Here is a 15,505-nt window from a genome sequence, read left to right as displayed (position 1 = left end):
TTGGCTGAAAATGATGTTGTTTTAGTAGAAATTTAAGTTTTGTTGTTAAAAATGCAACTGGCTGCTTAAAAATAATTTTTTTTTGGTTTAAGATTCGACTATTTCCTTCAAAATTCGTATTCTTGGGAAGAATTGCTGTTTTTTATTTCAAATGAAAATATTTTTTAGTTGAAATATCAACTATAACATTTTTCATTCATCATTTATCTTTTTTGGTTGAAAATTCCATTACTTGGTTAAAAGTTAAACTACTTTATTAAAAAGTTCTTTTTTTAAGTCATCATTTTAGTTGAAAAATCATCTGGCTGGATGTAAATTTCTTTCTTTCATCATTTATTTGGTTACAAAACCGTCTTTTTGGCAAAAAATTCATCTTCTTGATTAAAAATTTTGATATTTAATTCAAAATTGGTATTTGTTTTCAATTGAAAATTAATCTTTTTAAATGAGGATCCAACTATTTTGTTGAACATTTAGGAATTTTGACGAAAATTTTGTTTCTTTGTTGAAGATTAACTTTTTAACTGGAAACTTAAATGTTCTATTTTTGTATGAAAATCGATCGTTTTTTATTTGAAAACGTATATTTTTAAATTGAAAATTCAACAGTTTTGTCGAAAATTAATGTATTTTTATGAAAATTGTTTTTTCATGTTCAAGATTATTTTTTTTTTTAACAGAAAATTTAAATATTCCATTTTTGGTTAAAAATGTATCTTTTTTAGTAAAAAATCCATTATTTGGTTGAAAATTGACCTTTTTTTAGCTGAAAATGCAATTATTTGGTAGAAAATTTATGTATTTGGTTTACAAAAATCAGCTTTTTGGTAGAAAATTTATCTTCCTGGTTCAAAAGTTTAAAATTTAATTCAAAATTGTTTTTGTTTTCATTTAAAAATTGATCTTTTTAAATGAAGATTCAACTATTTTGTGAAAATTGATTAATTTTGACGAAAATGACTTTTGTTTGTTTGTTCAAGTTTAAGTTTTTTACTGGAAAATTAAATATTCCATTTTTTAAAATGAAAATCGATCATTTTTATCTGAAAATGTTTATTTTTTAGTTGGAAAAACAAGCATTTTGTCGAAAAATAATTGTATTTTTATGAAAATGGTTTTTTTTTTGTTCCAGATTAATTTTTTTTAACAGAAATATTAAATATATCATTTTTGGTTGAAAATGGACGTTTTTTAGCTGAAAATGCAATTATTTGGTTGAAAATTCGTCTTTTCGGCTTGAAGTTTCACTTGTTTTTATAGAAAATCAATTTTTTCCGGTAAAAATGCAACCGTGGTTTAAAAATTAATTATTTTTGTTTGACGATTCAACTATTTTCTTGAAAATTCGTATTTTTTGGTAGAATGACTTTGTTTGATTTAAAATTCATATTTTTGTTGAACTAATTTGCTAAAAACTAATTTTTTTATTTAAAGATTCGTAATTTTAGTTTACAATTCATCAATTGTTCATTCTGGAACTGCAGATCAATTTTAAAAATCACAAATTAATTCATCATGTGATACGAAATTTATTATATTTCCAATGACTGGATTAGAGTTATTAACTTCCCGAGAATTTAATTTCAGTTTATAAAACCGAGAATATGACAGAATTTAGAAGAAAACTAGGATTTTTAACAATATTTTTATTATTCAGGCTATACAAGCGGTTGAATATAAATTATTTTCTAGCTCAGACATATTCAGGAATTACAGTGTTTCATATACTTGAAAAAATTCAAATTTACTAATTTATTAAAAAAAAGTTGTTTCTACTTTAAAAGATAACTGTTTAACAAAATACTGGAATTTTCAACAAAATAATTGAATTTTTAACATAATAGTTAAATATTCAAGCTAAAAAGACAAATTGTCAACAAAAAAGTGTCATAGTTTATATTTTAATTAAAAAAGAATGAAATTTATACAACAAAAGAAAAGAATTTTAAAACCAAAAAGACTAATTTCCAAAAATTAAAGATTTTTCACTAAAAAATAAATAAAAGTTAATCTAAATTATTGAACCTCCAAGCTAGAAGACAAATATTCTTTACAAAAATTCAAATTTCAAACAAAAAATATGACTGTGCAACAAAAAATTAATTTTCCACGAAATTGATGCATTTTGACGCAAAAAAAAGGAAATTTCAAACTAAAAAAGGGAATTTTTAACTAAAAAATATCAATCTTAAGAAACGGAAAAGTTCCATTTTCTGTTAAAAAATGAATTCTAAACAAAAAAACAGAAGTATTTTGCACTAAACAGTTTAATTTTCAATCAGGCATAAGCCTTTAATAAAAAAATTTCACAATTTAGTTCAACTTTGACCCAACTAGTTGAATTTTCAATTAAAAAAAGATTAATTTATAACAAGATAATTAAACTTTTAACCAACCAGTTAACTTTTTAACTTAAAATATAAATCTTTAACAAAAAAAAGATATTTCTTAAGAAAGCAATTCAACCAAAATTTTTAAACATATTAATTGAATTATCAAGCAAAGAAGAACGATTTTTAACCAAAAAGTTGCATTTTCATACAAAAAATGAAATTTCTTCTATAACAGATGAAGTTTCAAATGAAAAAGATAAATTTTCAAAAAAAAATAGTTGAATTTTCTGTTGAAAAATATTTAAGACAAGTTTTTACGACTAAACTATGCATTTTTTTAACAAGAAGTAATTTTCTACCAAAAAAATTGAATTTTCAATCCAAAAAGACGAATTTTCAACCAAAAAGGATGAATTTTTAACAAAATTGTTGAATTCTCTAGCAAATAGTTGCATTTTTATTAAAAAATATTACATTTATCTTAAAGTAGAAGAATTTTTTCTAACAAAAAAAAAGTTGACTTTTCATCTAATAAAGATTCCAGTTAATTCAGTAGCATAAAAAATTGAATTTTCGTAACAAAAAATAAGTTTTTACGAAAAAAAATGGAATTTTGAATCCAAAAAGACGAATTTTTTCAATTAAAAAGGATGAATTTTTAACAAAGCAGTTAAATTCTCTACCAAATAGTTGCATTTTTATCCAAAAGAGATCAATTTTAATACTAAAACAGATGAATTTGTGATAAAAAATAAATTTTTTTTTTTATACGTGGGACTTTCATTCCGAAAATATTGCAGTTCATTTTTCAACATCAAAATATAAATTTTAAACAAAAAGTACATTTTCTACGAAATAGTAAAGTTGTCAAGAAAATAGTATAATAGCTTAATTTCCAACTATACTGTTGCATTTTTATCAATAAAAAAAAGATTTAATTTCTGCTAAAGCAATTAATTTTAAAATAAAAAAGACAAACTTTCAAAAAGAGAGTTGAATTTTGCACCGAAAAGTTAACGAAAAAAATGCAATTTTCTATTAATTAAAATAAATTCTGAGATTATCATAAATTCTCAGAGAATTCATTTCTCGATTATATTCTCGATAATATCCTCATTCTCGTTACCGTTCTCAAAGTAATATAACCGGCTCAAAACTCTAGACTGGATAGATTTTCTTTATAAAAATTTGTAAAATTTCCAGTAAAAAAAAATAATAATAAAGAAATGTGAATTTCTCGGGTTTTCTTGGTCTTATAAAATTCCCGGTTTCCCGGTCCAGCGACCGCCCTGAAATTTTTCAGCTTAGCACGAAATCTTCTGATAAATAACTTAAGATTAAAACAAAAATCTTAACATTAGGCCATAAATATAAATCTGTCATCAGGTAAGTCGAACTGCAAGTTAAATGCAATATTATAGGATCTGTTATATTCGCTCATATATTATATTTATATTATACTATATCTATATACTATTTTTTTCTATCTATGATAATCGTTCTGCTGATAATTCTTAGACTTTATTGTGCACTTAAACAACAAGTGTGTTAAATTGTAAATTTGGATTTGCTGCGTGAGATTTCCAGTTTGATTTTCACAATGTTCTACGCGTCCAAATTTATAAGAAACATATAATGAAGAATATAATTATGAATAATAAATAAATAAATATATTAAAAACTTCTTTAAAAACTGCGAAGAGCATTTTACATTAAATCTAAACGAGCGAGTTCGTAAAAACAGAATCCTATAAAACAGAATTCTGAAAAAGCAGAAACAGTACATTTAACTTAAAATTTTTCTCAGTCCATTGTTCGACTTTCGGTTTCTCTTTGCGGTCTCCATCTATTGAATTTGGAAACTGCAATTATTAATAGTCTATACCTTCTACCCTGTGCTTTTAGACTATAAAAACTTCAAAATCGAAAAAGTGCAAGAATTGTGAAAAATCGGCGAGAAAAGTAGAAATGTTCTTTATTAAAAAGTGAAAAAACTGGTTTCTAAAAAATGTTTTTTTTTTTAAAGGGCAGTGGAAGTTTCATTCCATTTTTCTGAACACATTGACACATTTATTTTCAGCACCTGCTGAAGACGGAATTTTGAATGATGAGTGTACCAAAGATTTAAAAATAAATAGAGAATGCGCTGAAATAAAATTTTCAGCGTGCAATATAATATAAAAATTATAATTTATAATAAAGTAACAATCAGGGAAATTCAACGTCAAAGCGATTTGATAATACTCTTTGCACTTTCTGATCCACAACGTTCAACAAGCGAGACTCTTTTTAGTTTCTTTGATTTGATCGATTCCTTTCAAAACTCTTAAAAATTCCTAATTCTAAAAGGAATTGAAAAGTTTTGAACAAAGAATTTTAAAGAGCAAGGATTAGGGATCGTCCATAAATTACGTAACGCGTTTTTCTTTTGTTTGAATAAAGACGAGCATGAAATTGATGTGAAGTTGAGAAAGACACAACGATATAAACAAAAGAAAAAAGTGTTACGTAATATATGGACGATCCCTTAGAGGGGCGATCGATTTAACGAGGCCTTTGCTAGTAGGACATTTCTGGATTTTATGCAGTTTAATTTCGATAATTTTTTATTATTTAAAATTTGATTCAAATTTGCTTGATTTTACTCAGGTACAAATTGAAGAAATACAATTTTCTTTATAAAAAAAAGACTTCTTTTACGGTTGAATATTCTGGGTGGCGATTTGGCAGTCGATTTAAATTCCTGGTCATTTTCCAGTTTTTGCCGGTCAACTAAAAGTAACATATTCATATTTTCGCAAAAATCCTTTAACACAAAAGTGCAAAAGATTCCAAAATAAATGAACTTTTTAAACAAATACTTAAATTTTACACTAAAAAATATCAATTTTTTACAATAAAACAAGGAATAGTTAAACTTTTAGTTGAAAAATTAATTTTCAACAAAATAAGACGCACTTTAAAAATAATAGTTCAATCTTCAACCAAATAGTTGACTTTAAAAAAAAATCATTTTCACTAAAAAAGATATATTTTCGGCCAAAACTTAAAAAATTAAATTTTATGGTAAAAAAATTAATGTTCATTCGAACAGCCGAATTTTCAACTAAAACTATCGAATATGCAATTGGAATAAGTTCAATTTTCAGTTAAAAAAATAAAATTGTAAATATTTAACTGGAATAATTAAATTTTAAACCAAAAAGATGAATTTTTAACTGAAATGATAAATCTTTAAATAGAATTAAATGAATTTTCGACGAAAAAGATTAATTTTCAACCAAGGGGATTAATTCATACCAAAGAACACAAAAAAATTAATTTTGAACGAATTTTCCCAAAACAGTTCTATTTTCAATCAAATGTTTTAACTTTTTGCCAAATCGATAAAATTTCAATCCAAAAAAGACGATTTTTCTACAAAACCGTAGCATTTTTAACAAAATAGTTGAATTTTTAACCAAGGAGATGAATTTTCAACCAAATAGTTCAATTTATAACTTAAAAAATCAATTTTTAACAAAAAATGGAATAGTTCAGTTTCCATTTGAAAAAAACTAATTTTCAGCAAAATATTAAAATGTTCAAGCAAATAGATGAATTTCCAACTAAAACGATCAATAATCAGATAAAAAAATTAATTTTTAAGAAAGTATTTAAAGTTTCAACCAAGTAGTTAAATTCTCTTTTAAAAAAGATGAATTCTCCATAAAAAACGTAACAGTTGATATTTTAACCAACAAAGTTTTACATTTAAAATTTTTTTTTAAATAAAAAAAAATTTTAGTAAAAGATAGCTAAATTTTCTACCCATATTGTTGAATTTTCAAACCAAAAAGACGAATGTTCAGCCAGAGAGGTGAACTTTTAACTAAAATTATGGAATATTCCACTGGAATAATAATTACATTTTGAGCTAAAAAAAAGTTATCAACCAAAAAACATCGAAATAAAAAAAAACAATTTTCTCCCAAAAAGCTTATTTTTCAATAAAAGACATGAATTTTTAAGTAAACCGATGAACCTTTAACACAAAAAAATCAATTTTTAAGAAAAGAGTTTAAATTTAAACCAAATCAATTTATTTGCAATCTAAAAGGTGAATTTTCAACTAAAATTATAAATATTTAACTGGGATACTTGAATTTTTAACTGAAAAAAAGAATGTTCAAACAAGAAGATTAACCTTAAAAGAAAAATATAATTTTCTACTAAATAAACTCGATTTTTTAAAACAAAATACGTGAATTTTCAACGAAATAGTTGAATTTATAATTAAAAATACAAATTTTTATCCAAATTGTTGAATTTTGAACTAAAAAAGATCAATTTTCAATAAAAATGCAATAGTTAATGTTTCAGTTAAATAAATTAATTTTCAACAAAACTGATGGATTTTCATCTAAAACTATGAATATTCAACTGGAATAGTAGAATTTTATGCCAAAAAGATTCATTTTCAACGATAAAGAATAATTTTTTACGAAAAAGGTGAATTTTTCACAAAGTAAATAAATTTTGGAATTAGTTTAATTTCTAAATTAAAAATATAACATTTCAGCCAAATAGTAAAAATACTAAAAATATAATCGTTAAATTTTTATTAAAGAATTAATTTTAAACCAAGAAAAAAGTTTCAAAACAAAGTAGTTTAATTCGGTAATATACAGCTACCTTTGCAAATTAGGAATCATTGTTATTCAATTTTATATTGCAATTTAATACAAAATGAAACACGACCTCGAAAAAATTTCCTAGCTTAAAAAAATTCCCTGACAATTCTTTCATTCACATTTTTTTTTAAATGACCATAATAATAAAAATATTCGAATAATAAATAAGTCACTCAAGTGACTGAATTAATAGAAAAAAATTAGAAAATTCCACTATTATAGTCTTAAATTTCAATCTTTTCAGTTGAAAAATCTGCTATTCAATTTCTGGTGAAAAATTCATCTTTTTCGTTTTAAAAATGTAAAAAAAAACAACGCATTTTTAGCAAAACAGTTCAATTTTCTACTGAAATAGTTAAAAAGTCGAATTTCAACAAATTATTTAAAATAAAAACGATAGCAGAGAAAAGAATTCCAAAAAATTTTTCGGTTTTTTGCCGGTCAAGTCGCCACCCTGATATTCAAACTTTGCATAAAGTTTGAAAATGTCCCACTGGAATTTTCTCAACTCAGAATATCAACTCTTCATATACTATCACCTTATATGAATTAAATTCATATTAATCTGTATAGCTAAATTCCTATTCTTTCTATTAATACACCGGACTATTGCCCAGTTAAAACCCCCCCGAAGAGTTTTAAATAAACGCAAACTTTAAATAAAACCCAACCGATGGAATTATTATATTGAAGCAATTATCTGTCGCTCAATTTGGTACGATTATTGGATAGCCTTTAAAAAAATGGCACATTTAGATCTACAGAAATATTCTCATTCTTTAAACTGTAGTTAAAATCTTGTCAGAGCCTCACGCAGCTGAGGGACCACGAGACTTACTGAAGAATAAAATATGAAACATAATATTTTTAAATTTGTAATTAAAAAATATATATTTATAAATACTATCTTTTTCGAATTTTATTCCTCAGCATTAAGTTTGGACTTCGGAGGTCCCACAGTTGCATGAAGGGCAACGAGACTTAAAATGAGGAATAAAATATAAAACATAATATTTTTAAATTAGTAATTAAAAAATATATATTTTTAAGTACTATCTTTCGTATTTTATTCCTCAGCATTAAGTCTGGACTTCGGAGGTCCCACAGTTGCATGAGGGGCAACGAGACTTAAAATGAGGAATAAAATATAAAACACAATATTTTGAAATTAGTAATTAAAATATATTTTTATAAATACTATCTTTCTCGAATTTTATTCCTCAGTATCAAGTCTGGACTCCGGAGGTCCCGCAGCTGCATGAGGGGCAACGAGGCTTAAAATGAGGAATAAAATATGAAACACATTTCTAAATTAATAATTAAAATTTTTTTTAATACTATCATTCATATTTTATTCCTCAGCATTAGGCCTGGACTCCGGTGGACCCACAGCTGCGTGAGGGGCAATACCTGCGATATTGTCATTATCAGATACTATTTTAATCTACACATCGACAGTGTCTTATTATTTTGTTGCTGCTAGATTAAAATCTCGGTGAAGAGTGGAAATATTTGGTAGAGATAAGAGATAGTGACTCTGGGACTCTTAGGCGTTTACAGGTGGATCCATGGCGCAGATAATGGCTTTGACAACGCTGGCGGCGGCGAGTGAAGCGTAAGGTTGCCACTCCTTGACTCGCGATCCATCCTTGTAGTCGGAAATCCCTCGGACGACGGCAAAACTGTCGCGACAGTTGCCCAAAATACTTTCGACGACGGCGTCCATTTCCCCGTCGAATGCAAGTGCACCAAAACGAGAGGCGAATTTCTGTCGGAGCTGATCGTCACGGGCAATTTGACGACCGGAGGCGACGGGCGATAAATGAATACGAGCACAGCCGTCCGTTCTAAAATGTTAATCAGAATTATTTCGAGTTAACGAGCGGAAAATTGGAGAGCAGTTTTCAAGTTTCACAGTAAGGGGCCGTACTTAAATTACGTAACGGGTTATAGGCCTTCTCTACAGTATATTTATAACCCCCCCCCCCCCCCCCCCCCCCCCCACTCCCCTGGTTGTACGTAATTTTTGTTTCCAGAAATGATTTGCTAGTAGAATTAGACAACGTGTCTGAGAACTTCATTTTCAAAATTCCCTGATTTTTTTTTGACTAATTATTGTTATTTTTCTTGATCATTAATATTCAAATACTAGCATTCTAATCGTGTAATATTGTTAACATAGAACCGTTTATAAACGAAATAAATCAGTATTTGAGATACAAATTTAAGATTTTCAAATTTATTTATTTATTTTAAACAAAAAATGTCTTTTCTACTATAAAAGATGGCTTTTTAACAAAATACTCGAATTTCAAACAATAATTAAATTCTTAACATAATATTTAAATGTTCAGCATATAAAGATGTATTTCCATAAGAAAAAAGTTTCATACTTTATATTTCAATAAAAACAGAAAGAATTTTGAAACCCAAAGACAATTTTTCTGCAAAACACTTGAGTTTTTCAACACAAAAATATGAATTTTCGTCAAAAAAATTAACTTTTAAACAAATAATGAAACTTTCTACCAAACAGTAGATTTTTCTACCAGAAAGTTTCGTTTTTAATCAAGACATACATTTTTTAAACAAAAAGACAAATTTTCAACAAGAGCTGAAATTTCATTAAGCAAAAGAAAGCATTTTTAACGAAATTGTTGAATTGACAATCCCAAAAAATGAAATTTCTACAAAACACTTACATTTTCGATAGAAAAGTTTATTTGCAAGCAAATAGTTCGATTTTCCACCAATATAATTGAATTTTTAACACAAAAAGACGAATTTTCTACAAAACCTTGGCTTCAAAACGCATAATTTTGTAGTAAAATAGTGTCATACTTAAAAAAAAAGTGTAAAATAGTGTCAATAGTGTGATGAGTTCCTCTTACTGTACTTAAGGTTTAGTTTCCAGAAATGTTTTGCTAGCTAGGTAGCTAATGTTTTGCTAGGCAGCGTGTTCGAAAACTTAATTTTCAAAATTCTCTGATTTTTTTTTGACAAATTTGTCATTTTTCTTGATCATTAATATTCAAATACTAGCATTCTAATCGTGTAATATTGTTAACATATAACTGTTTTTAAACGAAATAAAACAGTATTTCAGATACAAATTTAAGATTTTCAGATTAATTTATCTGCTTTAAACAAAAATGTCTTTTCTCCTATAAAAGATGGCTTTTTAACAAGATACTCGAATTTCCAACAATAACTAAATTTTTAACATAATAGTTGAATTTCCAACCTATAAAGATGAATTCCCATGAACAAAAAGTTTCATAGTTTATATTTCAATAAAAAAAGATGAAATTTATTTTTAAAAAAGAAAGAATTTTGAAACCCAAAATGACCAATTTTCTGCAAAACAGTTGAGTTTTTCAAGACAAAAATATGAATTTTCGACAAAAAAATAATTTTCAAACAAATAATGAAATTTTCTACAAATATAGATGAAATTGCAAAAACAAAAAAGGTATTTTGAACATAATAGTGGATTTTTCAACTAAAAAGTTTAATTTTTAATCAAGAGATAAAATTTCAACATAAAAAGACACATTTCCAACAAAAGAGCTGAAATTTCATTTAAAAAAAAGCATTCTTAACCAAGACAATTTAATTTTCAACACAAAAAGAAGAATCTTCAATCACAAAACACGAATTTTCTAAAAAAAAAACTTAAATTTTCGACAGAAAAGTTTATTTACAAACAAATAGTTGAATTTTCCACCAATATAATTGAATTTTTTAAACTAAAAGACGATTTTTCTACAAAACTTTGGCTTCAAAACTCATAATTTTGTAGTAAAACAGTGTCATCCTTAAAAAAAGTGTAAAATAGTGTCAATAGAGTGGTGAGTCCCTTTCACTTTACGTAAGTTTTAGTTTCCAGAAATTCTTTGCTAGTTATTGCTAGTAGAACAGGGCAACATGCCCCAGAACGTCATTTTCTAATCATTTCTAATCTTGTAATATTGTTAACATAGAATCGTTTGTAAACGAAATAAAACAGTATTTCAGATACAAATTGAAGATTTTCAAATTAATTAATTTATTTTAAACAAAAAATGTATTTTCTACTACAAAAGATGGCTTTTCACAAAATACTCAAATTTCCAACAAACATTAAATTCTTAACACAATAGCTGAATTTTCAACCTATACAGATGAATTCCCATAAACAAAAAGTTTCATACTTTATATTTCAATAAAAAAAAAAAATTATTTTAAAAAAAGACATTTTGAAACCAAGAAGATACATTTTCAACAAATAAAGATTTTTCACTCAACAAAGAAATCAAAGTTTATATGAATTTTTGAATCACGAAACTGATGCACTTTTACCCAACAAACATGAAATTTCAAACCAAGAATATTATTTTTTTAACCAAAAAAGAAGAATTCTCAACCAAAAAAAAAATATTTTTTCAAAATGGCAAAGCTACATTTTTAGTTAAAAATTAATTTAAAAAAAAGGCTTTTCGACTCAACAGTTAAATTTACAACCAAAGACATAAGCCTTCAGTAAAATAGAAATGTTTAACAATTTAGTTTAAATTTTACCAAAGTAGTTGAATTTCCAATTTAAAAAATTACTTTTCTAACAAATAGTTAAACTTTCAACCAACGAGATGGATTTTTAACTAAAAATATAAATCTTTTAATCAAATGTTTGTTTAAAAACGTGATTCAACATAATCTTTAAAACAGAATACAGGAACAATTCAATTTACATTCAAACGAATTCAAATGAATTGGAAAAAATGTTAACAAATTTCATTGATTTCCGTAAAACTGGAATGAATTTAGAGGAATTTATTATAAAAAGAAGAGTGCTATGAAATTCATAAAAATTTAAGGTGAATTACACAAAAAAAAATTAACTGAATTTAAAACAGTTTGAAAATGTAAAAAAACTTGATTGATGAAAATAAATTTTAAATGAATTTAGAGAAATTTAAAAGAAATGAGAGGAATTTAATGAAATTCATTAAAAAAATCAATTTGAATTTAAAAACCACTCAAGTCAATTAAAAACAATTAAAAAATATGGAAAAATTAATTGAATTGGGTAGAATTCTCGAAATCTTTGAAACCCTAAGAAATCCCTTATGCCTGGTGAAAAATTCTTTGAAATACATTAAAATCCTTTAAGGCGATTAAAACCCCTGGAAATCCCTTGAAATTTTTTAAATATCTTGAAAATGCCTTTGAATCTTTTAAAATACCCTAAAATATTTTAGTCTTGAAATGCCTTCAAACTACTAAAATAAATAATAAACTTGAAATCCTTTTAAATCAAATTAAATTACTGAAATAAATAAAAATTTTCTTTCTAATGTTTTAAAATAATCTAAATTATTTAAAATCTTTTAAATTCCTTTGAAATTTATTAAAATTCTTGAAAATGCTAAGAAACTTGAAAAAAATCCGTCAAAATATTTTAAATCCTTTAATTATTTTATCAATTGATCCTAAGGATAAATAAATTTACGTTTTAATTTTTTTTTTAAATCCACTGAATTGAGTAGAAACGAGTAAAATTATAGAAATTCAAATAAATTAAAAAAACTTCCAGTGAATTCATAAATTCAAGAGAATTCGAAGGAATTCAGGGTGAATTCCAAATCTCTTCAAACTTTTAAAACCCTTCAAAATACCTCACTTCTCATGAATAAATTCTGTAAAATTAACTGAAATATTACAAAATTCCGTGATATTCTATGATAATATTTGTTGAACTCATGGAAAATGTATTAAAATACATTAATAGTGGTAAAAACCGTTGAAATCATTTAAATCCTCGGAAATAATTTAACATATTTTCAAGCCTCATACGTCCTGTAAAATCGTTCCATATCTTCAGAAATTCTAGAAAATTCTTTATCCTATAATATTTCAAAAGCTTTAAAATCGCTTCAAATTAATGAAATTTTTTTTAATCCTTGGAATCTTTTTAAATTCTCTAAAAAACTTCAAATTAAAAGCTCCTGAAAATGCCTTAGAAGTTTTTAAAATATCCTAAAATCTTACAAAAATATTGAAATCTATTAAAAATTTCTCGGAACCTTCATGCCCTTAGTTTTTTAACAGTTACTTCTAACAGAAATTATCTGATTTTTATTTTCAAAGTGCCTGACTCAAAACGGGTACAATAGGGAATATAGGGACCGGTCTGTGAGGCCTGAGAATATTATAATATTCTAGCTAATTATAATTTAATACTCTAGTTTAATACTCTAGCTTAATATTCTATTTTTTTAACAAAATAGTTCAACTTTCAACCAAAGAGATGAATTTTTAAATGAAAATATAAATCTTGAACAAAAATAAAACGATTTTTTAACAACGTGTTTCAAAAAAATCCTTCAAACAGAATAGATTAATACACTACAAACAAGAATATTTTTTAACCAAAAAGTTGCATTTTCATTTTTTAAAAAATGTGGACTAAATCACATGAATTTTTACATAAAACAAATAAAATTTCAAAGAAATAGTTCAGTAGTTTGTTAAAAAAGATTTCATTTGCCTTTTGGCGATGAAAACATGAATTTTTAAACAAGAAATAAGTTTCTACGAAAAAATTCAATTTTCAATCCAAAAAGAGAGATTTTTTTACTAAAAAACATCAAGGAAGGATGAAATTTCTCTTGAAATAGATGAATTTTTAATTAAAAAAAAATAGTTGAAATTTTAGCCAAATAGTTACATTTTTGTCAAAAAAAGATGAAATATTTCTACTAAAAACGATGAACTTTTAAATGAAAAAAGCAGATTTTCCGAAAAAAATAGATTTCATATAAAAAAGATTTCAGATAACTTATCAGCAATAAAATATGAATTTTAAAGAAAAGGTTGATTTTCTACTAAAAGAGTTGAATCGTCTACCCAAAAATTACGTACATGAACGAGGGTGATCGAAGAAAAAAATGTCCCTTCATTTCCCGATTTTTCACCGTTTCGCAAACATTTTTTACAGTAAATAAAATTTAAAAAATTGAACCCTATTCTGAGCATTTTCCCAATTAAATTATTAAACAATAAACGACAAATTAAATCATTCAAATTGAAATTCTTAAATTTTAAACTTTTAATATTCAAGTTTAAAAGTTTTTAAATTAAAAAATGTTGTATTCAATTAAAATACTAACACTTTTCAATTGAACAATTTTAAATTAAATGCAAATAAACTGCAAAATTCAGAATGTTTCACTTTTATTAATTATAGAGTTCAAAGATTTAGATTAGGTTCTAAAAATAAAAATTCACGTTGACATTTTAAATCCTCTAAATTAAAGAATCAATCAACGAACTTAAACAATTTTCAAAGTTATATTATCTTAAGTAATTTTAAGCCGGAAAGATTAAAAATTGAAAAATTAAATTTTCTTCTAACCTAACAGTTCTTAAATTAGGAGTTAAATTTTTGTATTTTAAATCGTTTAAGCATACTTAAAAAGCTTTACAATTGTATTTCAAAATCTTAAAAAATTTAGATGTTGGTTTAAATCTTTTCAAATTTAAAAATATTTTTGAAATTTGTTTAGAACTTTTAAATGTCTTTTGAAGTCAATTGAATTTTTCTTACAACTTTTACAAATTAATTTAGACCTTGAACTGATTTCAAATAATTTAAACGAAGTCTGTGTACCGACAAAATTCGGCTATTCGTACCGAAATTTCGGTGCAAATAACCAGAGCCTAATTTAAAACAAAATATATATTTTTAAAGTTTTTAAATAAATAATTTGGAAGATTTTTGAGATTTAAGAATTGTGAAAGGCTTCAAAAGAATAAAAACATGTTCCTAACATTCCGAGGAAAATTGAAAAGGATTTTTCATTTTGAAAAGTTATTCTGACAGAATATTTAAAAGGATTTTAAAAGAATTTCAAAATTGCCAAAAAAAAAGAACCTGGAAGACTTTAAGGATTTTTTACAATTTGAATTATTTTCTTAAAATTTTAGGGAAAATTGGATTCATTTTAGTTCAGTTTTCATTTTCATTTTTATTTTTATTTTCAAAGTTCTGAAAAAAAAGTTTCACTCACTTTGCTTAAATTACTAGAAAAAAATTACTAAATATGTGTTAAAATTAAAAATAATTTTTTGTACAAAAAATAAGTATTCCGTTGTTATTTCCACATCAAAATTCAACAAATTCATTTACAAATTAAGGCTTTTAAAAATACAACATTTAAAATCGATGTGTTAAAAGTTTAAAAGCTCTTTGAAATTCTAACGATTCCAAGGTTTATATGTCAAACAATTCAGTTTTAAAATGTATAATTTTAAATATTTTGCTCCAACTTACTCATCTTAAATGAACAGTCAAATATTGCTAAACATTAAATAATTATTCTTTTACTTAATTCAATTTTTGTAATTAAATGGGTTAAAAATTGAATATTGATTTTTTTTCATATTTCCCATTTAAAATTAATTTTTATTTCGAACGTTTTTTTAGAATAATTCAATTTTAAAGGTTTAGAATTGAAC

At 24.9% G+C, this 15,505-nt stretch overlaps 1 protein-coding gene across 1 annotated transcript in view; it reads right to left on the bottom strand.

Annotated features, from left to right (window-relative positions):
• Positions 1-7,418: 7,418 nt before the first annotated feature.
• Positions 7,419-15,505, bottom strand: part of LOC117178070 — a 63,940-nt gene continuing 55,853 nt past the window's right edge. The window contains exon 11 of the mRNA XM_033369297.1: positions 7,419-8,853. Coding sequence (XP_033225188.1) covers positions 8,553-8,853 — 301 coding nt within the window. The 3' untranslated portion in view covers positions 7,419-8,552. The remainder of the gene's footprint in view (positions 8,854-15,505) is intronic.

This window comes from Belonocnema kinseyi, chromosome 8 (assembly GCF_010883055.1).
Source record: "Belonocnema kinseyi isolate 2016_QV_RU_SX_M_011 chromosome 8, B_treatae_v1, whole genome shotgun sequence".
Taxonomy (NCBI): Eukaryota; Metazoa; Arthropoda; class Insecta; order Hymenoptera; family Cynipidae; genus Belonocnema; species Belonocnema kinseyi.
This window is presented reverse-complemented; position numbering and strand designations above follow the sequence as displayed.